Source organism: Lampetra planeri, chromosome 31 (genome assembly GCF_965212315.1).
Source record: "Lampetra planeri chromosome 31, kcLamPlan1.2.h2, whole genome shotgun sequence".
NCBI classification, from domain to species: domain Eukaryota; kingdom Metazoa; phylum Chordata; class Hyperoartia; order Petromyzontiformes; family Petromyzontidae; genus Lampetra; species Lampetra planeri.
Window position 1 is genome coordinate 363,168 of NC_136137.1, and position 21,157 is coordinate 384,324.

The following is a 21,157-nucleotide window of genomic DNA, read 5'->3' on the forward strand; positions in this document are numbered from 1 at the left end:
GCATCTAACAAACGTTCCCGCTTTGATCGCTCAATGGCGTGTGGCCTCGGGTCTCTCAAGGGCTCGACTCGAGACTTTTGTGGGGATCCTGGCCTCGCGAACAGCAATGTTTATGGATGTTCGGCTGGCAGACACACTTGCCAAACACGCCGATATAAAGTGAAGGTGCTGCCCTGAAATGTCTTGTTACTTTGCCTGCCGTTCTGTCACCAGTCTCGTCCGTCAGCTATAACCCTTCTCTCAATGTGTTCTGCCCAAGTCTAATAATATTCCTTAACATTCAATATAATGTTTCTACTTTGTGTTTGTTCCCTGGTCCATGTGTTCCTCTGTGTGTGTCTCAATGTAATTCCAAGACTGTGTCTCTCTCCACGCTCCTCTGTGTATTTTTCAGCTTTCTTGTCATATTCTTTAACAAATGTCCACGTTTCTGGCCTGTGCGTCACAGACAACTGTCTTCTTCACTGCATTGCTTTCCACACATCTCAGAGCTAATCGCGAAGGTTGTTATCAGGGTACAACCTGCGCGTCGTGAAGGGGGGGCGTGCGTCTGTCTGGGAGCAAGCCCTGAGAGAAGGAGGAGCACACTTTGCTACCCCACTTACCGCAAGCGACGGTGGAACAGTGATCTTTGGTGTAAACCTTCATCCAAGGAGCATCCCCAATGCACATTTGGTCGAGGCGCTCGGCAACAAAACGCGATGACGCATCGGACTAATGCCTCACATGAAGCGCTGCTGCGAAAACAAGCGTCTCACCTGCACATGAATAACACAGGTGCGGATATGGCAGTGGGCCTTTGCCCTAGTTTATTGAATAAAGATTAGATCACCTTTAGCTTTTGTTTACATGCTCCTTCTGCGCCAGCTGCAATGTGAAACATATTAGGAGCAGTGTTGCATTATAATGTCGTAACCAATGGCCAAATCACCCCTGAATGCTCACATTCTCGTCACATATTAGAAGCTAATCAGGCTGGAGCCTAGAGAGATGGGATACCACTGTGCATAACAGGTATTGTAGGCTGAGCAGTAACACCCATTGCTGTACTGCACTTCTCTGCTTACGCGTCTATGCAACCCGCATTCACTAGCCCACACGGACTAGCGTGGTGAAGTATGGTCATATAACCACCACAGCCCGCATTGTATGGGGAGGCCCTCGTCCAGCAGTGCATTGAAAAGGGTCGCCGCACATGCGCACGGTATTTAAGCGTTTCCGTGGGAAGACTTATAGACTGCTTTGATGTCGATCTGTGCGTGCTGCTGCTGTTGAGTGCCTAGGGGAGGGGTGGATCGTTGAGCCTGAAGAGAGCGATGAGCCAAGCGAGGGTTTGAATATTCGCTCGTCCGTTATTGTCAAATGTTATACATTACAATTGATGTCTCCAATTGATGTAAATTAACACCACATGTGAACGGATTATTTTCGCGCCGGCTAATGCGCTATCCCATAAACTAATCTGATGCATGTGACCTTGTTGCGATGTGCACCTGCGAGCTGCACTGAGCAGCCTGGAGCGAATGCGGCACACTCCACCAGCGCGTGCATGGGACGGGGCTTCCAAAACCCCGTGGCTCACAGCAGCACTCCTCTCCCTGTTTACTATTCTTCTCTGTTCAAATGCAAATTAAGGAATTACACTCTGCACACGCATGATGATGGGTAAATAGTTCCCACGTCACGTAGACAATATTGACACAAGTTTAGAGTGCTATCTGCGTCACTTGGGACACACATACGCACACATTATGTTTGTTTATATATTTTGTATTAAATAAACGCTATCAGGTGGGACACACATCCACAACATCTACAAATTTGAATCGACACTACTTCACATGGGACAAACGCGTACACGCACATGACTTCAGAACTTCGTCAACTTGATTTTTGTTGCGTGTGGCTAAATTAACTATTCGAATTTACTTTCTTACGTCGCGTAGAATACACCTAAACATCAACAGGCATTTGCCTCGACAGCGAAGATCGGTAAGTGTTGAACGTGAACCGTGATATGTCGTAAAAACAGGAACGTGGAAATCCCTACCAAAGGGCAACCACTGTTGACCTCCATCAAGTGATGCGACTCTTTCGAGATGATGGTCTAAGTCAACCCCAGACAGGATTTAAACTTGTAACCTTACGGTTGCAAGTCGAGCAGCAATAGCACCACCCAGCCAGATTATGCATTTGGTGATGTTCGCCAGGGAACACACACGGTGTAAAATATTAATTGAAAGTGGTCTTAGTTTTTCTTCTGAGAGCTTTCATTTTGCAGCATGTGTCATATATGGGTCTCCGCAGTTATATAACCAGCTGAAATATTTAAGAATTACTGAACATAAATAGGTTCTCTTTAATGAGGTACAGTTTCACTAAGGGATTCTATTTCATAAAAAATGTGTGTTATTTTTAATATAATAATAACAACGTTTACCATTAAGACATTTATATGTCTCATTTCTAAAGTGTTTGTCCAGAATGGATTTCATGCGGAGCAGTAATTTATTTCCCCAGTACATGGTAATGGATAACTTAAAACACACTTCTTTATTTAACACTTTGCACCGTTGAAAGCGCCCTGGTACTGGGCGCGATAGACCCAACTGGCATCGTAATGAATGTTATGCCTCGTTTGCTGATTTAATTAGCCGGCTTGTGCTATAGGTTCATCAGCTATGCTAATTAGTCACGAGTTTGACAGGTAATTAAGAAGATGGGTGGCTTGGAGAGGATTCTAGTAAAAAATGTCAGGCCATATGGTTAAAAAATATAAAATTATATTAAAGGAAATGTTTGGCAGAGGATAGAAGTGAACTTACCATCAATGATTCTCATATCAGAGAGTTATATTTGTCGCATTGTATTCATGGCAATGGGGTGTATCTTAACACGAGTGAACTTCAACAGGTGATTCGAGAGATGCTCTTTCCGAGCCCAGCCCCGGTTCGTCACCATATCAGTTCAGTATTTTTATGACTCGCAACTATTCTCAGATGTGTATAGCCACTTCTTCCTGTAAAGCATTAGATACATAAATTCTAAACAATTATTCATACGATATGGTATTTGAGAAGTGTTTAACTAGCAGTATAGAAGCCGAAGGGTACCTGTTAGGGCAAGGCATATTTGCCAATAATCCTTTTTGCTCTTGCTTGCGTTACCACGTTTGGTGTAATAACCCTTTGATGAATTTGGCTAGTTTTAAATCGGGTAAGTGCCAAAGATGGGCACATTTTTTTATGCTAGTTTTATTTCACTTTGGATCATATATACGACAGTTAGTGCTACCCGTTATGAACATGCAGAGCTAACGCATAAACGCAATTAATCCATGTTTGGAAAGAAGCGCTAAACGCAATTAATGGGCGTTCATCAAATAAAGCTGTGAACGAGTTCGATTGTCGGTTTAGCCATAATCACACTCGTGCCAATTCCCCATTATTTGACGCCATCAAGTAATCGTGTTGTTTGTCGATATTCATAACATTACAAAAATAACACTTGTTCACTGAATGGAAAATAAAGTAATTGGACGGCAAACCTATTTTTCACGAGCATATTTTATTATACGAGTTATGCAGTTCATATGACCTTGCCCATTGCTTCATCCCTGCAGTACCAATAACATTAACCAATAACACTGCCTTCACAAGAAAAGTGTATAATAGCGAATGTTTCGAGTTATGTTGATAACAGTAACCTATGAAGGACCATTGCCCGAAATGTCGTATATTATATAGTTTTCCCTTTAATGCAGTGTTATTGAGGAATGTGTTGACTGTTTTATTATTTGTAACTTTGCACCACTGCCGCCAACGCAGTATGAAACAAACATAGCATAAAATATTGGTAAAGTACAGATGTTACTGTATTGGAGTACAGGAAACACACATTATAGATGTCAGATGAAAACATTTGGAAGAGTGACACGCAAGCAGGAGACAAGAATCATTCATACACCACTTACTGTCACGTCGCCAGCCATTAGCCCGGGTGCGCCTGTTTGCACAGTTCTGTATTGATCAGGGGTATTACGATCCTTCGACTGTCACGGGCCATGGTCGCTATTCGATTTCAGCATCAATTATTTTAAAATTTGTGAATATAGCGGCCACTATGGGTGCCGCGTGAGCCGCTCACGATACCATACACAATACAAAGAATTGACAAAAAACACGTTCTTACACTTGATTCGACGCTTGCATCGCGAGCCGGAAGAATTGATATTATTTGACGATGAAAAAAACCCGATGCATCGTGACACACACGTGCTTTGAAACATCCCTCACCCAGTGCACCTACATGGCACCACAAACACTGCAAGTCAGTTCGCGTGGGCGAAGAGGCCGTCTTGGCTCGGCTGATCAGGGAAACTCATCCCGGAGGCCGGCAGCTGCGTGGAGGAGGGATGTCAGCGGGACCTGTAGGGGGTCGGGTCCTGACGCCGCCATGAGCCCCCTCGCCACGAACCCCGGCTGCTGCCTCTGCACGTCGTGCTTGGCATAGGGGTACGGTGGGCTGTACACGGAGTCAGCCAGCCCGTCTGCTGCAGAGCACGCCTGAGCGCGCCGGGCGCCGACAACGGGAATGTGATGCTGCTGCTGCTGCTGCGAGATGAGGGCGCTGTCCGCGGTGCTGACCCTCGCGTACGAAACGCTCTGCGCGCCCACGAGCTCCGACGACGGTTGAGACGACTCAAACGAGCCCCCAGCCACCTTGTGGCACGGCCCGATACCCAGGCGTAGGCAGCCCGCTACGAGGTTGGTCGTGGGCTGCGAGAGACCCCGGCACAGGGTCCTGGCGAAGCCGCTGTGATCGGGGTTGCGTCCCGAACGCAGTATCTCGGAGAGCGCGCCGATGTAGTTGCGCGCCAGCCTGAGCGTCTCGATCTTGGAGAGCTTTTGTTGAGTGCGCGAGTGGCACGGCACCACACGGCGCAGGCCGTCGAGCGCCGCGTTCAGCCCGTGCATGCGGTTCCTCTCCCTGGCGTTGGCTTTCAGCCTCCGCAGCCTGAAGCGCTCCGGCCGTGCCTTGCGCGCTTTGGGACCTCGCCGGTGGCAGGTCGGGACGGCCTTCGCCTCGCCTCCTGGCTGCTGCTGCTGCTGCATCAGCAGGGGTTGCTGTTGCGCATCATCGTCGTTGTCGTCCACTTCGTTGCTGTCTTCGTCGCCGTAGGTGGCTGCCGGAGGTTTGGCACCAGCACCGGTGCGCTCTTTGGCACCGCGGGGTGGAGGGGAAACGCTGGCGGAGAGAGTGGAAGGGTCGCCCCAGCAGCCATCGGAACAGGTGGCGCCGTCCGTGGCACGCGACCCCCAGGGAACGGAGACCCGGTCTTCCTCCTCCACCTCCTCGTCCATCGCGATTGTCTCTCTCCAGACGCCGATCAGTATCTCCCGGTCCCTGAGACGACAAGAAAACTGAGGCGCAACCTGGGTTGAAAGCCAGTGCCTTCGCACTCTCTCTCTCGCTCCCCAGAGCCGCGCCGTCACTCCTGGCTTTAACGCACTCAAGCAGAGCCGCGTCGCTCCGATTAGGAGAGATATCACGGTGGTGTCTAGAAATAAGTTATCATGCTTCTGAGAAGTTAAACAGCGAGCGTTTGGCAAACAACCCAACTCAGTCACGCGACCAAAGCATGGCGTCTCTCTCTCATTTTCTATAGCTGAGGGTGTGCACAAATAATAATCCACGGGTATGATGGTTTTAAGAGGGGTTTGGTTACAGAGTTGTAGATCACCCTGCATTGGCAGTGATCCGCACACACTGTGGTACTGACCGAGCTCTGTGTCTTTTACTGAAGGACAATTCTCACTATGCCGCTCGCTCAAACGAGGCAACGCCCCTGGAGTAGTGTTGCCACCCATGTGACGTACAGCCCTCGCCATAACGCTTTTGCAACTCAACATTGTGAAATTGGGCGATCGAAGTTTGCCTCCTGCACGAAAGCGGCCGCACGGTTCGATCGCTGGTGCAGGTGATGGCAAGACCAATGAGGCCAGTGGGGAACTTTACGAAGCTTGAAATTCCTATTGGTGGCCTTTTTATGGGTGCCCAAACGCCATTCTAAAAGGTAATCACGGTATTTACAGGTGTTGTTAATCCCAAGGCTCCCAATAACCCCAAGGATAATTATAAGCGAATCATCAATGCGTGCGCTGTGTTAATATGCGCACTCTGCTCTGTGTGCACAGCTGCAGCCAGATTAACGTGACTGCCCGAATTTCCATGTAAATTCATTAAGCGTCTGTGCCTGGCATTTATACTTAATAATAAATACATACACGCGAGCCATAGCGTCTATACATACACGCTACTGCACCAAGTCAGTGTCTTCAGAAAGCGGAAAAAGATCGAAACTATTTATGATATAATTACGAGCATTCAATTCGGTTTAATGCGTCATCTCTGTAATGCGCCAATAGCTAAACCACTGCGATCGTTAAATGTGACTGCCCATCCATAGGAGGCTGAGCGAGTTAACGCCGAATGTATGCGCTCTATGTCACGATCGATCGACTACCGGCCACGCGTGATTACGCCGCGGAATATTTCCGTCATCCACCCTCTCACCCCACATTCGCCACATTCTTGTACCCACACCCGCACTCAAATTCCCACCTACAATGCGTGCTGGGGGTACGGAGTTTTAAATGTAGATAGCGATGCAATATGCACTATATCACTAACACCAAACAATACGAATAAAGTGCGTGCTGGTGTGTGTGAGAGACGATGCATGCCTTGAGTCATTGACGCGCAGACAAATAGGCCGGGTGTGGTGCTGGCCACCGACCCACCCCCCGTGTGCCGTGCCGGCCTTCATAGGTGCTTGCTAACACCCCTTGTCCCACCGATCTGTTACGGCTGAATGGGGGATCTGTGTGCATGAGTGGAGGGTGATGTGTAAAGTGTGCGCACCTGTTCGACGCTCCGTGCCGCGTGTTCCGTCCGGCGTGAATGAGTCGACGTTGGGATGTTAGCGATGCGTCCCCGCAGGATTGTCTCAACTGAGACTTATGTTTCAATGAATGAGTTGGGGTGAGAGTGCGTGAGCGAGAGAGAGAGAGCGAGTGAGTTAATAGGAAAGGGGAGAGCGCTTTCTGTCTCAGACCAGACCCAGCCACACCGCGCGTGCAAATGACTCGCCCGATTGCTGCACAGCCGAACCACAACCCCAACTCAGCATCTTCGTTCATATCAACATCAGAATGGACAATACACAATACACGTGAACTCATTCAGAAACGCTTCAACTGAGTCGCAATACTCTCTTTTCAGAAGACAACAACGCTCCGTCACGTGTACCGCACATGGAAACCCCCGAACAGTCGACTCACGTTTCGGCAGTGAATGTCCGATGGTTAATACTTTCACCTTTAGTAATTACTTACCGTGGACTCGCAGGGCTATCCTCGCCCCCTTCAGCGAAAACCCTTCAGCAAAAACCCAACGAGGCTTTTCTGGGTAAACAGGTGGAATGATAATATTAGTTGTTGGGTTAGGCCACGTGGTAGTGTTATGCCAACATTACAGTCATTAACTATGCACGATTAACCACGACACCTTGCTGATCTCGTCAAGGAGCATAAACCATCACGCAAGCTCCGGTCACCCTCGCAGCGCCTTTTGGCTAACCATCGAACAAAGACGGTCACTGCATCGCTTGCTTTCAGATGCACTGCTTCTGCGGCCGTCTGGAACGCTCTTCCTTCCGATATTAGAAAGCCACTGGAGCTGTACACTTTTAAATCTACTGTAGATTGAAAACTATTTTTTTTGGAAATGCTTTTTGTGTTTAGTTTGTTGTCCTTCCCCCGCACTCCGATTAGCACGGTTGGCTACGTACGATGCGAAAAAATTCAACATAATACACGATGGTCAGGTTTGCGCAGACATTTATTAATCTCTTTATAAACGTGACAAATCTTGTTGAATGGTGGAGGGTTAATGGCAAAAATTGTGCCATAAAACGTCTACGTGGCCTCATCCAAACGCAGATATGGATCACTATTGGCTACGAAAACCGAAGTTTTAAGTGTAATAATAGTAATAGTTTATCTTCATGCTTTCATCTCTCCAATACGACTCGTGTTATTATTTTATTACTTCCCTTCTACGTGACTTTACCGAAAGAACCAAGAAGACGACTCGTGTAGCTATGAAATATTCTTGATGAGATCACATTGCTGCGTCTGGCTCCTATTTTAAATGTTGTTACTTTGTCACCCTGATAAAACAACACAATACCAATTCCAACGCATTCGCCAGTAACACTGCTTTGGAAGGAAAAAGTAAAAAATTGGGCGATGTTTCGGACAATGGCCCTTCTTCATGGCACATAAACCAAACGTCGCCTATTATATCATTTAACTTTGAAGGCAATGTTCTTGACGAATGTGTTGAGTTGTTTTCTTCTTTGCGCTTGCACACCGCTGCCTACGTAGCAGTATCACAAAATAATGAGTTTGAAATCCCTCTTAAGTTCGATCGATCTTTGCATTTATCACAGCTGCTGGTGGTGACGCGTGAATGGATTTGCGAGGGGCGTGGGCTAAGGGGGCGGGGTTGGTGTGGAGGGGGGATCTGTCCGCGCATGCGCGCTGCAGCCCGGCGACCCGCGCTCTTCCTCGTCTTGTTCGCTACGCCGCTGCTGCTGTCGCTGCTGCTATCGCCGCCGCCGCCACCATGTCGCGGGGAATCATGCCCAGCCAGCAGAAGCTGGCCGAGAAGCTCACCATCCTCAACGACAGGGGCGTGGGCATGCTGACGCGCATTTACAACATCAAGAAGGTGAGCGAGGTGGACAGGCGACCCAGGCCCCGGCAATCACGGGCCCTGCCGTCTCACCTGGGCGCCCCCCGCGGGCCTTGGGGCGAGGTCGCCCGCAGACACGGCCAGGAGTGGACGCGGCTTCGGGCCTATAGGTGGGGATGGGGGGGTGACAAATGAAACGAGGAAACTACAGTAGCAATGTCGTGACAATTCTTACCAATAATGTACAGCCATTGTTTATCCACTGCTGGATGAAGGCCTCTCCACGCCGTGTCACTCAGTGGGAATGTTTCCCATGCGTCATCACGCTGGCCCGTGGGAATCGGTGAAGAGGGAACCGCAGGCCCGGCCCAGGTGGTCGCCACCGCTGTTCGCCTCGGCTGGGAACATGTCTCAGGCGGCCGGATTCACCGCTTCCACCCCTAATTATCGTATGAATGGCTAAATGAAGGTAATTCCATATTAAATGCAACTCCAATCGAACTAAGTTGGTTGGCTGAGGTTGTTGACAGTCCCTGCTGGAGGAGATGACACGTGAAGAGTGATGTGTGAGGGATGGGGCAGCTTGGGGTGAATCCATGGAGATCTTGACGAATAGTTGGGGAATTCTCTTGTGAGCTAGTCGTAGGGATAATGGGTAAATTCGTAACAATTGCCACAATTATAATCCCAAGCAATAACAACATAAGTAAACTTAAATTCAATTGCAGTGCAACGTAGATTTGTTTATAAATCGCCTAATTGTCAAGTGTTTTGCCATACGCCTTGCACGAAGACACAGGGTGGAGATTGTAGTGTTTTACAACATTCGTGAGTCGTTGGTGCATAATTAGAAATCGTTACGGTATCCTGTGCGTAGCTTATGGAGTACTATACAGCACAGTACACTTTTCGACTTGGTTAAGGCCATTAGAAAATAACGCCGTGATCATGATGGATGTTGATGTGATTGTCTCACTTGTGGCTGCGTATGCATTACTATACCTATGAAATGTGACCGTCTGCACATTCGTTTGTGGTATGTGTCGGTCCCTTTGGGGAAAGAGTGAGTGCGTTGTTTCTTTATGTAATGTGACGCTTCTTTACAAGCCATGTTTTTATTGGGCCATGTGTAAGAAAAAGGAAATGGATCAAAACTATTTTAAAGTTTCTGAACCAACGTGTTTAATCTGACGTGTTTCAGAATACAGTACTCACTATATAACATCAGAACCGCTGTATGTTAGTCAAAATACACAAAACGTGTGTTCATGATTAATTATTGAATTATTGCCATATGCGAAGCATATCCCTAAACAAAACCAACTGTCGCGTAAGATTAGGTTGTTGAGACCACCACACGAAGTGTTGCCAATCCGGTTCACCTCGTTTGATTCTTGCTCATAGCTGTTTAATAGCATCAAAGGAAGACGGCCCAAAACATCAATCTTTTATCTTCTAGGTAACTATAGAACACTGTAGAATATTATGATGTTAACCATGTCTTCACATTTTATTTGAGCAATAGTTAGGCTTTCACACTCTTGAATGGACAGCCTGGGACGCATGGCCTAAGTGAGACAAGAAAACGAATTATTTTTCGGGTAGTCTTCTTTATAAGTAAATACTTTGATCGTCATTTCTTATGGGCTGTCTATGCCGATAGTTGACCAAGTCTTGATAACCTGTGGTTTTATGTGGTTTAAATTATTGTGCATGATGTCCGGGGTTCGTATATCAACGTTTCTCGATTACATTGCTTATTTGGGATTAGGAAGCTTGGTGACCTGCACAAGTAAGCTGATTTTTGGAAATTTTATCAAAAAACGTTATTGTTCTCTACCAAGGTTGCCTACGTCTCATTGGTTTATCAATATCCTGCACTTGGCCATCTTGATATATTGTATATTAATTTCAGTGTGTTGCAGAATGCTGGTAGCAGATGGATTTGTATATATAAAAATCAATGGGGTGATTTTGAGGTTGCAGAGGAGCAGTGCCTTTGTACCAGTCACTCTCCTCTGTTGGGGTTCTTTTTTATTGATATGTATTTAGGCCATTTACCTGTGACATGGTTAGCTTTTGTAACACATCAAGGAAATGTGTTTGATCAAAGTTTTACATTGAGTTTGGTATTACCAACATTGTTTGCCTTGTTTTACGGTAAGTTTTCCAAGGTTTCTTGCAGGAAAACGCATTTGATTCATTCTGAAACGTGTTACTCCATTTCCTCTTCCCAAATCATTTTTTGCATATGCAGTTTTTGTGACGAGCCATATTGTGTATTGTGAAGTTTGGTCACATTTTTTTTTATTTAAAAATCATTTAAGCATTTTAAATGTAAGCTCTACATTTGGTGTTTTGTCTTAATGTGTGCATGTAACTTATGGAGCAAAATCACTATCAAAAGAAAAACTGATCTCTGATTTGTTTGTCGTTTACTGAATTACCCCCATATATAGACTTCAAGAAAACTGCTGACAGTTGTATGACGTGGCTGGTTAATTCTCGGGAGCGCACAGTAATGTAGTTGATGAGAGTAATCGCCATTATTAATTAATGGAAAACTAGTTCTGCCACGTGCTGTAGGTAAGCTTTTTAGTTTTTTGTGCAACTTGTACGATTTTTGTAGTGAAAGGTTAACCAATTCAGTGTTTAGTAAAAAGCAAGATGAATAATTTGGCCCCTTAATCATCTGGCCTCCCCATAATGGAGGCGATGTGGGTTTTCAGTCACCAGACACTGTCCCACTCCAGTCCACCATCCACATCTCTCTACGTTCTCCATTAAAATGCAGAATAGATTTTAAACAATCGAAAACTTGCATAAACGATACTTGTAGCAGTTAACAGTAACCATGTTTTTGATAGTGACAGCGCTTCATAAACTTTTTTTTCTTCGTTGTTTGGTGCTGAGGTCGCTGTGTTATATATCTGTTGTGTTTTTTTTTTCTGTTGCAATGCCTCTCTCAGCAAGGACAAGTCTGGAAGGTTTGAAAAATGTTTTATGCTCCTTTACCAAATCCACAGACTACCATGCCCAGTCAGCAGTCTATGCTATATGAATGCATACACGAGCCTGATTGGATGCTGATAACGTAACTCCGTTGTGGGATCTCATTTGGTATGGCCTGTTGTCAGTGGCCCTGACTTTGGGTCCCCTTCCCACAAATTGCTTGCTATACTAACACTCATCATGTTTGCATTGGTCTTGCTGGTCACTCTTTTGTTTTTCTACACTTAATGTTTCCATCACCATTTTTATTATTGTTTGAACTGTCTTAATATGATATTCATTATTCGCTGAGATTGAGAAAAAATATCTTAGAGCATTTTAGAGAGCAGACCTTCAGAAAATGTTCTTAAATGACATCAATGTACAGTCATACCATTGTCTACATTGTATTACGTGATTTTTTTTTGGCTAGCTCTGTCCTGGCATTGTCCAGTGAGATCAGTGGGAGCTTAGTGCTTTGCGCATTTATTAGGCAAAAGCAAATGTCTGCCTTGCAGTCAAAATATGGGGCTAGGGGTGAATGTCAGTTTCGTAAGTGCATTGTTACTTCTGCCAGAATGACTGCATCATGAGTAACCAGATGTGATCAACTGAAGGTGCGCACACCGACCCCTGTGTGCAGAAGCAGACTACACACAATGGAGCTGTCTGTCTATGCAGGGCAAGCATTTCTGTGGGCTAACTGCCAACACAATTTATGTTGTTTTATCCTATGCTACAACGGTTGGTTCAAGGAATGTATTTGTTGTATACGATAGTGTTTTTGTTCATGTCCATCAAATAAATTAACATCCTAAGTCTTGTATACTTCCAATAAGGGATACAATACAGTAGCATATATAATTTTCAGAATTAAAGTAGGAAATTATAATTGCAGCAACCATAATTACAAGAGCTGAAGTCTATTGTTTTGGCGGTAACCTTCCACCCACCACATTTTGCGACTTCCTGCAGGTGTGAGGTCAACGGTAGCCTTCCGCTTTGTCTGTGTCCCAGTGTATGCGCTGGTTGTTTTTCTGCTTAACATGATCAAATATTACAGTGAAATCCATGTTGTTAATGTGTTTGTTGGAAGGTGTGTGTGTATTTTTGCTGTTCCAACTCAACAGTGTTGTGGAACTGACACTAAATGACTCTTGATTAATATTTTTGTTCGGTCAGCTATTTTTACGTGAAAAATTCCTGTTCACTAATTATTTTGATAAAAATAATGATAAATTTTTTTATAGAGCTGTCTTCACATGGGACATCTCTAAATCTTCATTGCAGGATTCCTTACAAGTCCACGACTATGTGTGAACCACACATCAAGAACCAGCTAAAATACTGCTAAAATATATATTAGTACTGAGGGATTTATCACTCATCTCATATGAGGTGCAGTAGATTTTCAAGTTGGTGTGTACAGTGTTAAAGTTGGCTGTTTTGAAGAAGGCTACATGCGTGTAGTGACATGCAGTGCCTATTTTAAATAATTGAATGTGCATACATTGGTATTTTGTTCAGCAACATTCAGTTCATGGACATGGCATTGTACATGATGCATGGCATCATTTTGAAATACGATCTGTATATTATTACTTGGAGTCTCTCAGAAGGTGTGATCAATTCACAAGAATACTATTGCGCCTTTATTAGAGAAACCACTCTTTGTAATGCTGTAGAATCTACCCTAACCCTAACAATAAATTCATCATAACCAACATAGTAACACATTTTCCACTGAGCCTTTCTTTTTGTAGATGTGACATTGCAGTATATGATTTTCGAATAATAACTTTTTATAAAATGTATGTACAGTAGAAAGATCGGCCCTTTTTAAATGGTTAGTTTAAATAGTTATTCATTTGCAGTGAGTGAGGTGAGCAGCATGCATCATCATCACAATTGGTGGGATGTGTTGCTTCTGCAAAGACTCGATGCAATCGCATGATTGAAAGTGCTATAACTGAACGGCTTAAGTTTCCCCACCATGCATTTTGTCTGCATGTCAAATGTGAGCAGTGCCTGGTGTAGATACACAATGATATAATTCTGCTAATAACAACCTATTGAACTAATTCAACGCAACATTGACTTAACAGGACAAATGGTGCCTATGGTTAATAAAACTGGTGAAATGGTTAATCTTGACTTAAAGCTTTCGTCAGGATGACGACCGCTTGTATTGCGATGGAAGCGTCGTAGTTTTTTGTTATTTTCTTTGAACCTATCTATGTGACTTTACCGAAAGACCCAAAGAATATGGTGAAATGTTAATAATGGTGAGAAAAACACAGCTTACAACTGTTTAATTCTACTGGGCTGTGTTTGGGGGTGGAAGGACTGAACACCTGTGGCAGATACAAACTGCTCTAAACCTGATGGGGTTTAATTTGTCCTGTTAACCTCACCACTGATTGCCGTGCTCGTTTGTCATTGCCTGCCTGATTAATCACAACGGCAACTTTTTCCAGCACCCGTTGATACTCTGCACAATGTGCTTATTTTTCCACCAAACTGAAGACATTTCAATACTTGTATATATTTTTTATAACCATGACCACTTCCCATTTTCTATTTTACAGGCGTGCGGAGATGCGAAAGCCAAGCCACAATGTTTAGCAGACAAGAACCTGGAGTCTGCAGTCAAATTCATCGTGCGCAAATTCCCGCACGTGGACACGCGCAACAACAGTGTGAGTGTTGCACGCGGTCAGGTTTGGTTTGACACGAATCGTGGCGACGGCCCATCACGTGCCATTACAGTGTTTTGCTGACGCTGCCGCCTGGGGGTACAAATTATGAATCCGTTAATGTTAATTCTTAAGCGTTTGATGCATGCGTTGATACTTAAGTGTGTAAACATGTATGTTTTTCAAGTCGTAGGTCTCGTACTTAATAGGTTTTTATCACCCCTGTCGCTGCCGCTTGGCCCCTCCGGTCACCGCAATGTTGTTATATAAATGGATTCTCTAATCGGATTGAATCACAACCCTTGATCATGGCAGCTTATGAACTTTCTGGAGGAATTAATCAATCTGCCTCCACTGATTATTTATTATATTTTGATACAGGAATTTTGTATTATAGTACATGATTTGATTTTCAAAAAGGAGATGGGAGGACACATTTTCAGTGTTTCGAGGCCAATAACACGTCATATTTGCGTTGTCCTAGCTAGTATTATGTAATATTTAGTTTCTTGTACTTTGGTTAACATTCTACGAATCACTTTGGGCAATATTTGATTTAAGGGTTTTTGAAACTGTGGTTGTAGTCTGCTGCTCTGTTTTTTTCCATTCTTCTGCTAGTCATCAAACTTTGTATGTTGTTTTTCCTTTGCTTATTATCATCAATTACTTTGTTTTCCAAAATTTTATCTTGCATGGCAACATCATTCAATTATTGGATATGATTTATGGTAAGTGCAATGTGTGTTTGGTGTGCTTTGGTGCTTCTTAACACGTGTTTATAAGGAAACATGATAACAGCACCTCATTGTCCGCTGTGTGGCTTCTGCATCTGTAATTGCACACGCCTGCATAATATAAATTTGCACTGATCCTAACAACATACCATTGTTTGTCTTTCCAGCTGAACTTCTCGGGCTATAATGCAAATTAATATTTTCAGCATATTTAATTATGTATAAAAATAAGTGCTTTCAGTGGCTCTTGGTTTGTTGTGCTAACCGATTAAATCTGAAACTGGCAGTGTTCCAGACTGCGCTGTTCCATTTGCTTTCAACATTAATCTGATACCAAATAACTTGGATTATTTGATATTTTTTTCATTATTTTACTTTAATTTGTTTTCTCACCATCAGGAGAAAAACAAAATCTGTGAATAGCGACTGCATACTAAATAGGTTGCATTTTTAGAAGGCGAAAATGTTCATTGCACACATTGCATGTCGTAATTTACTGCCCCGTTGTCCTTGTTCAACACAGCAACAGCTTACCCATCTCAACACTCAGAAGGCCGACATTATGAAGAACCTGAGTCTCTATTACTGTACATTTGTTGATATCATGGATTTCAAGGTCTGTTTCATTTATTGTTACACCTTTGTGCACCTTCCACTAGTTTAATACCTTACATTGTTTGACCTGGGAATTACTAGCCCTTACATTGTCCAAGGTGAAATGTTTCCACTGAATTGCACTTTTCTACTTCTGTGGAACATGTGTTATTTGTATTAATATTTAAAAATTGTTTTACGCATCCTGATTTACAGGTTTGTGTCTAATTTTCCTGTAAAAGTTTCGCTTGTGAATTTTTGAATGGACAACATGAAACTACTAATAGGTCTTATTGTTTAAGATTAAACCGGGCCTCTGCTCCCAAATGTGCCAGAAATTAGGATAGCTGAACTTGCTGCAGCGATTGTGTATGTCGGGGTTAAGAATAACAAGATCACATTCTCACCCTTCAGGACCATGTGACGGAGCTGCTGAACACCATAGATGCTTGTCAGATCTACTTTGACATTGTAAGTGGTAAACCTTTACAATTACTTATGTATTCTACCTTACGCAAAAATGCAATCTGATTTCATAGCCATATAACAACCGGTGGAATAAATAAAAGTAAAATGAAAGTGTTTAGAGCATTTCAACATATACTGTCGAATTTCTCCAGGAGAAATAAAGATTCTGATTCTGTCTTGCTGCCTGCTTGCTGCCTGCAGACGGTGAATTTTGACATCACCAAGAGCTATCTGGACCTGATGGTGATGTACGCGACCATCATGCTCATGCTGTCGCGCATTGAGGAGCGCAAGGCCATCATTGGACTGTACAACTACGCGCACGAGATGACCAACGGCTCCAGGTATCAGTGCGGGACCGTTCCACCCCAACCACACTTTTTGACCGCGTACTGCCAGAGGTTAAATAACAGACATATGTGCGGTGGTGCACACCCAAAGTCAAGTGCCTTTGCAGTAAGGGTCGGTGGCTAGCGTAGATTTCGAAAATTCTCAACCTCGCCAGGAAAGGTGACAATGCAGCGAGTTGGTTCGTGAACTTATCTGTGTTGTCGTTTAATTGCTGTCCCATTAATTAATTGTATTTTTCTCCCAGTATTCTGGTTTCCTGCCACATGCAAAACACTTGTTGAAACGAACTGACCTACAAATTTCAAAGTGGGACCTTAAGTAAAAATTCAACAAACTTTTCCCAGATAAGTAAATTCAACAATTATTATTATTGGTTCTTTTGGTAAAGTCACATAGAAGGGAAATAATAAAATTATAAAAATAAAACAGTTAAATTATCACGACGTTTAGATTGCAACACAAGCAATCATCAGGTGTGAAAACCAGGTGTGAAAACCTGATGATGATTGCTTGTGTTGCAATCGAAACGTTGTGAGAATTTAATTGTGTTATTTTTGTAATTTTATTATTTCCCTTCTACGTGACTTTATCGTAAGAACCAAGAATATGAATCCCTGCTGTCACGAAAGCTTTAAATCGAAATTCAAAAATTATTCTTTACCAAAGAATAATCTCACAACTTTTTCAGTCGAGTCTTGCAATGTAAATATTTGGCTGGTGCCTCATTGAATATCTGCATTGCAGTGACTATGTCGAAGTATATATTATCGAGTATATACAATTCCATTTATGCATTTGGGATATTTACAGACAATTAAATAATAATAAAAAGTCATCAGTTTGTTTCATTTCCAGAAATGACATTTAAAAATGTTTAGGTCTTTCGGCCAAAAGAGTTTGTGGGACATTTTCTTTTCATAACATTTGGGTCCGTCTTGATTTAATCCCAACAGCAGGGTGTGGTCTGTACGTACAGCACTTTTAAAGTATTGTACACCATTATATTCTACACTGTTTAGTATTTTACAAGTCACATTAATAATTTTATGTGTTTCAATTGTAAAGGTGTGTTGGTCCTTGTAATCTCTTTTCTGTGCCATTATCTGTGACTTCGGTAATGCATTGTATTAATTGATGTGTGCTGAATGAGTGCATGCCACAGTCACATTTTCCGGTTTTCTTCATTTTAATGAATTTGTTTGCAACACATCTAGTAAACATTACCATATTGAGAAGCAAAAAAAATGCATCCATTAGTTCTATTATTATGGGTATTGTGAAGTAGATTAGTGGTTTTTGTTGGACTTAAGGGATGATAAGTTGTTTCCGTTTGCAATGTTTACAGTGACAAAGACTTCCCACGGTTGGGTCAGTTGATTCTGGACTACGAGAACCCCATGAAGAAGATGATGGAGGAGTTTGGACCACACAGCAAGGTCAGGCCACATTTTGCCTTTCTTCCCATTTACTAATACATTTACATATTTCTGGCAACTGATATAAAGCCTCCCATATTATGTCGATCATGGGGTTTGTTTGACCATATCTCACTCTGCTAGTCAGTACGGATTGATGAAGGTTGGGAGAGGGAGGGGGGGGGGCTTGAAGACCAGTTAAGATGTCGCACCGCTGGTACTGGCTGTAGCCCGGAATCAAGCGTTGGTCACCACATCCGTAGTCCAGTGCACTCACAGAATAACATTTCAACTATCCAAACAGCCACAGTCATGATCTGTGTGCATTAATTGTACTTGACAAAATTAAATAATTGCTGTCTTTATATTACCGATTTCTGAAAATTAGGGATGTAACAATATTTTGGCAATAATAATATTTTCTGACAATGTTTGCATTGTGTATATAATCGATTACTTTCACTTTGTATGTCGCTGTAGAATCCACATACACAGCAATGACATCAAATTATTCATAATATAGGTTTTTGGGTCAGATCGCGTTATTTATAAATGTGTCGTAGCCCTCCACCACCCGACACGGCCAAACAGTAAAAAATGTGTCACGTTTTTTAAAGGGCAAAATAATTCACTTTAGCCCACCGGTGTGTTGAAGAGAGAATCAACAGCATTTTAAAATTTGAGTAGTACAACGTTTCGCTCTTCAACACACCGGTGGGCTAAAGAAGTGAATTATTTTGTCCTTTGAAAAACGTGACACATTTTTTACTGCTTGGCCGTGTCGGGTGGTGGAGGGTTCTGACACATTTATAAATAACACAATCTCACCCAAAAACCTATATTATGAATAATATTAGTTGCGAAAGCCTACGTGTTAAATTGACATAAAATTAGTTAATAAATGGAATTGTGATCCTGAATTGTCACTAATTTTGTCTACGGAGTAAAGCGTTATATCCATACTAACAACTGTGCCATCACATTGATAGTTCACTAATTGATTGAGAAATATCGAATACCCATAACGTGCTCATAACATCTCTATAGTCCACTTCATTTTACGTTCAATGTTTCATAAATGAGATTTATTTTTACATTTATTACAATGCACATGTAATAATGCTGATGGGACGATCCACTGACATTTGTGGCCCTGTTAGTCGGTGACAGAGGCGCTCTTCTCGCTGCAAACGGTGTACCCGCGGCGAAACCTGTCGGCCGAGCAGTGGCGCGCGGCACAGATGCTCAGCCTCATCAGCGCCCCGTCCGCCATGCTCAACCCCGCACAGTCCGAAACGGTACGCCGCCGAGCTCGTCACTCGCGCCTTGCTACTCCTCGTGACCTACAACGTGAGGTGGGAGGCCCTTGGGAAATTTAATGGAAATAGTGTTTTTATAAATATGCAGAATGCACGTCTTATGATATCAGTATGTAGTATATGCAACCATTAACACAATAGTAAACTGTATTTTTATTGCCTCGTATTTTGCGTGAGATTCCAAGACATTGACTTAAATTGTACTTGCAGATGCCATGCGAGTACCTCTCCCTGGATGTCATGGAGAAGTGGATTATCTGTACGTACACATTCTTATTCTCAGTACATCAGCGTTGTGGACTTGGTGTGTTCCATTGCCCTTCATTAAACTTGACTTAAAAACGTTGGTGCTTTAAAACTGGCTCTGATTGCAATGGAATGATTTTAACAGAAATTGTTGGGCTATACGCATCTTATTCGTGTGTGTGTGTGTGCGTGCATTGGTCTTTCCAGTCGGCTTCTTGCTGTGTCATGCCAACCTCAACACAGAGCAGATGGCGGTTACACTCTGGCGTTTGGCGCTGAATAGTGGCTTCTGCCTCACACTTTTCCGTGACGAGGTGTTCCACTTCCACAAGACCATTGAGGAGCTCTTCCTCAACATCAAGGGGTGGGCTGCCGTAGCTTGGTCCATGCATCGCGTCCTTCCATTCCTTGTTCTGAGCTGAGCAATGTTCTTCCATGACTTGCTAACTATACTTTATGATATTGTATCTTACATATTTGATATTGAATATTGTTGCATAGAATACAAAGTTGTACAAATACCAGAACCTATTTTCTATTGTTTTTTGCCCCTGGAATAGGTACAATAAACGTGCCACGGAGATTCGGGAACTGAAGGACCACGCTCTGACACACGCGTAAGTGCTGCATTCACACATGCATGTGTAGTGACAGAGAAAGGTCACTACTGTGTCGGTGTGTGTGCACCTAATTCGGTACTACTACACATGTGTGAGATAACGTTCTTTGAATGGTCGTACGGTGTGCGGAGATGCATTGACATACTAAGTTTTCCTACATTAGACATGGTGTGGACGGCGTCTTGACGGCGTGTTGACGGCGTGTTGTCATGTTGGCAGGGGGCCCATGCACCGCGAGAGGAGGAAATTCCTAAGGGCTGCACTGCGAGAACTTGTCATGGTTCTCACCGACCAACCCGGCCTGCTTGGCCCCAAGGTATCAAGATCGTCCATTCCGTTACATTAGACTTTGAGCAGGCGATGGCCTGGTTTCCCACGCAGGATGTTCTTGCGAAAGGAAGTCTCAAGTCCGAGAGATGCTTTCTAATGTAAATATTATTGACCCTTTAGCTGGATCCAGTTGATCGCTTTCAGTTATAATACTTTCAAACCCAAAGTTGTCCTCCGTCATTAATAAATGCATAATTGTATATGAGGTATGCATTTGCACGACCATGGAGACATTGTAAAAAGCTTGGACCTTAGTATGCCATTTTTAATCACAAAGTCGTGAAAATGTTTCCTTTTCCCCCAGGCTTTGTTCGTCTTCATGTCTTTGTCATTTGCGAGGGACGAAATCTTCTGGCTGCTGCGCCACGCCGAGAACATTCCAAAGGCCAAGAACTATGATGACTACGTGGACAAGTGAGGACTCTTGATTGCACAGTTATGAGGTTAATACAGTAGAAGCTGCATATATGCAAACCTCTTGGAAGCAAGATCGGGTGTTCTTTCATGAGAAGTTGCCTGTTTCCTCCCCCCACCAGTGAATTGTCAGCATGTGTTGCTTATATCACAACTGTGCTTCCATAACATGTGCCTAAATTCAGCTTCTAATGTTTTAGAAAGCATTTGATGTAAGTT

The 21,157-nt window shown here is 43.4% G+C and overlaps 2 protein-coding genes across 10 annotated transcripts in view; one reads left to right on the forward strand and one right to left on the reverse strand.

Annotated features, from left to right (window-relative positions):
* Positions 1 to 3,548: 3,548 nt before the first annotated feature.
* On the reverse strand, positions 3,549 to 6,001 carry LOC144729008 (uncharacterized). The gene is made up of 2 exons (XM_078608842.1): positions 5,783 to 6,001; positions 3,549 to 5,406 (listed from the first exon to the last, which is right to left on the reverse strand). Exon 2 carries the CDS (start codon positions 5,361 to 5,363, stop codon positions 4,371 to 4,373), a length of 993 nt encoding a protein of 330 aa, XP_078464968.1. The 5' UTR covers positions 5,364 to 5,406; positions 5,783 to 6,001; the 3' UTR covers positions 3,549 to 4,370.
* A 2,602-nt stretch (positions 6,002 to 8,603) lies between these two features.
* The window catches only part of LOC144729038 (nck-associated protein 1-like), a 31,104-nt gene continuing 18,550 nt past the window's right edge, over positions 8,604 to 21,157 (forward strand). For 2 of the 9 annotated variants that reach the window (XM_078608870.1, XM_078608874.1), the window contains exons 1-13: positions 8,604 to 8,796; positions 11,730 to 11,747; positions 14,340 to 14,450; positions 15,705 to 15,797; positions 16,190 to 16,246; positions 16,445 to 16,587; positions 17,940 to 18,030; positions 19,170 to 19,307; positions 19,539 to 19,587; positions 19,782 to 19,938; positions 20,135 to 20,191; positions 20,414 to 20,510; positions 20,829 to 20,938. In XM_078608870.1, the coding sequence (XP_078464996.1) occupies positions 8,692 to 8,796; positions 11,730 to 11,747; positions 14,340 to 14,450; positions 15,705 to 15,797; positions 16,190 to 16,246; positions 16,445 to 16,587; positions 17,940 to 18,030; positions 19,170 to 19,307; positions 19,539 to 19,587; positions 19,782 to 19,938; positions 20,135 to 20,191; positions 20,414 to 20,510; positions 20,829 to 20,938 (1,226 nt within the window). In that variant the 5' untranslated portion in view covers positions 8,604 to 8,691. Of the gene's footprint in view, positions 8,797 to 11,729; positions 11,748 to 14,339; positions 14,451 to 15,157; positions 15,176 to 15,704; positions 15,798 to 16,189; positions 16,247 to 16,444; positions 16,588 to 17,939; positions 18,031 to 19,169; positions 19,308 to 19,538; positions 19,588 to 19,781; positions 19,939 to 20,134; positions 20,192 to 20,413; positions 20,511 to 20,828; positions 20,939 to 21,157 lie in introns of those variants that run through there. The other 7 variants (XM_078608871.1, XM_078608875.1, XM_078608872.1 and 4 more) reach the window with 5 other exon arrangements.

What these genes read in the sequence shown, in the direction of transcription:
- LOC144729008 (XM_078608842.1), bottom strand. Translation starts at nt 5,363, where the DNA reads ATGGACGAGGAGGTGGAGGAGGAAGACCGGGTCTCCGTTCCCTGGGGG.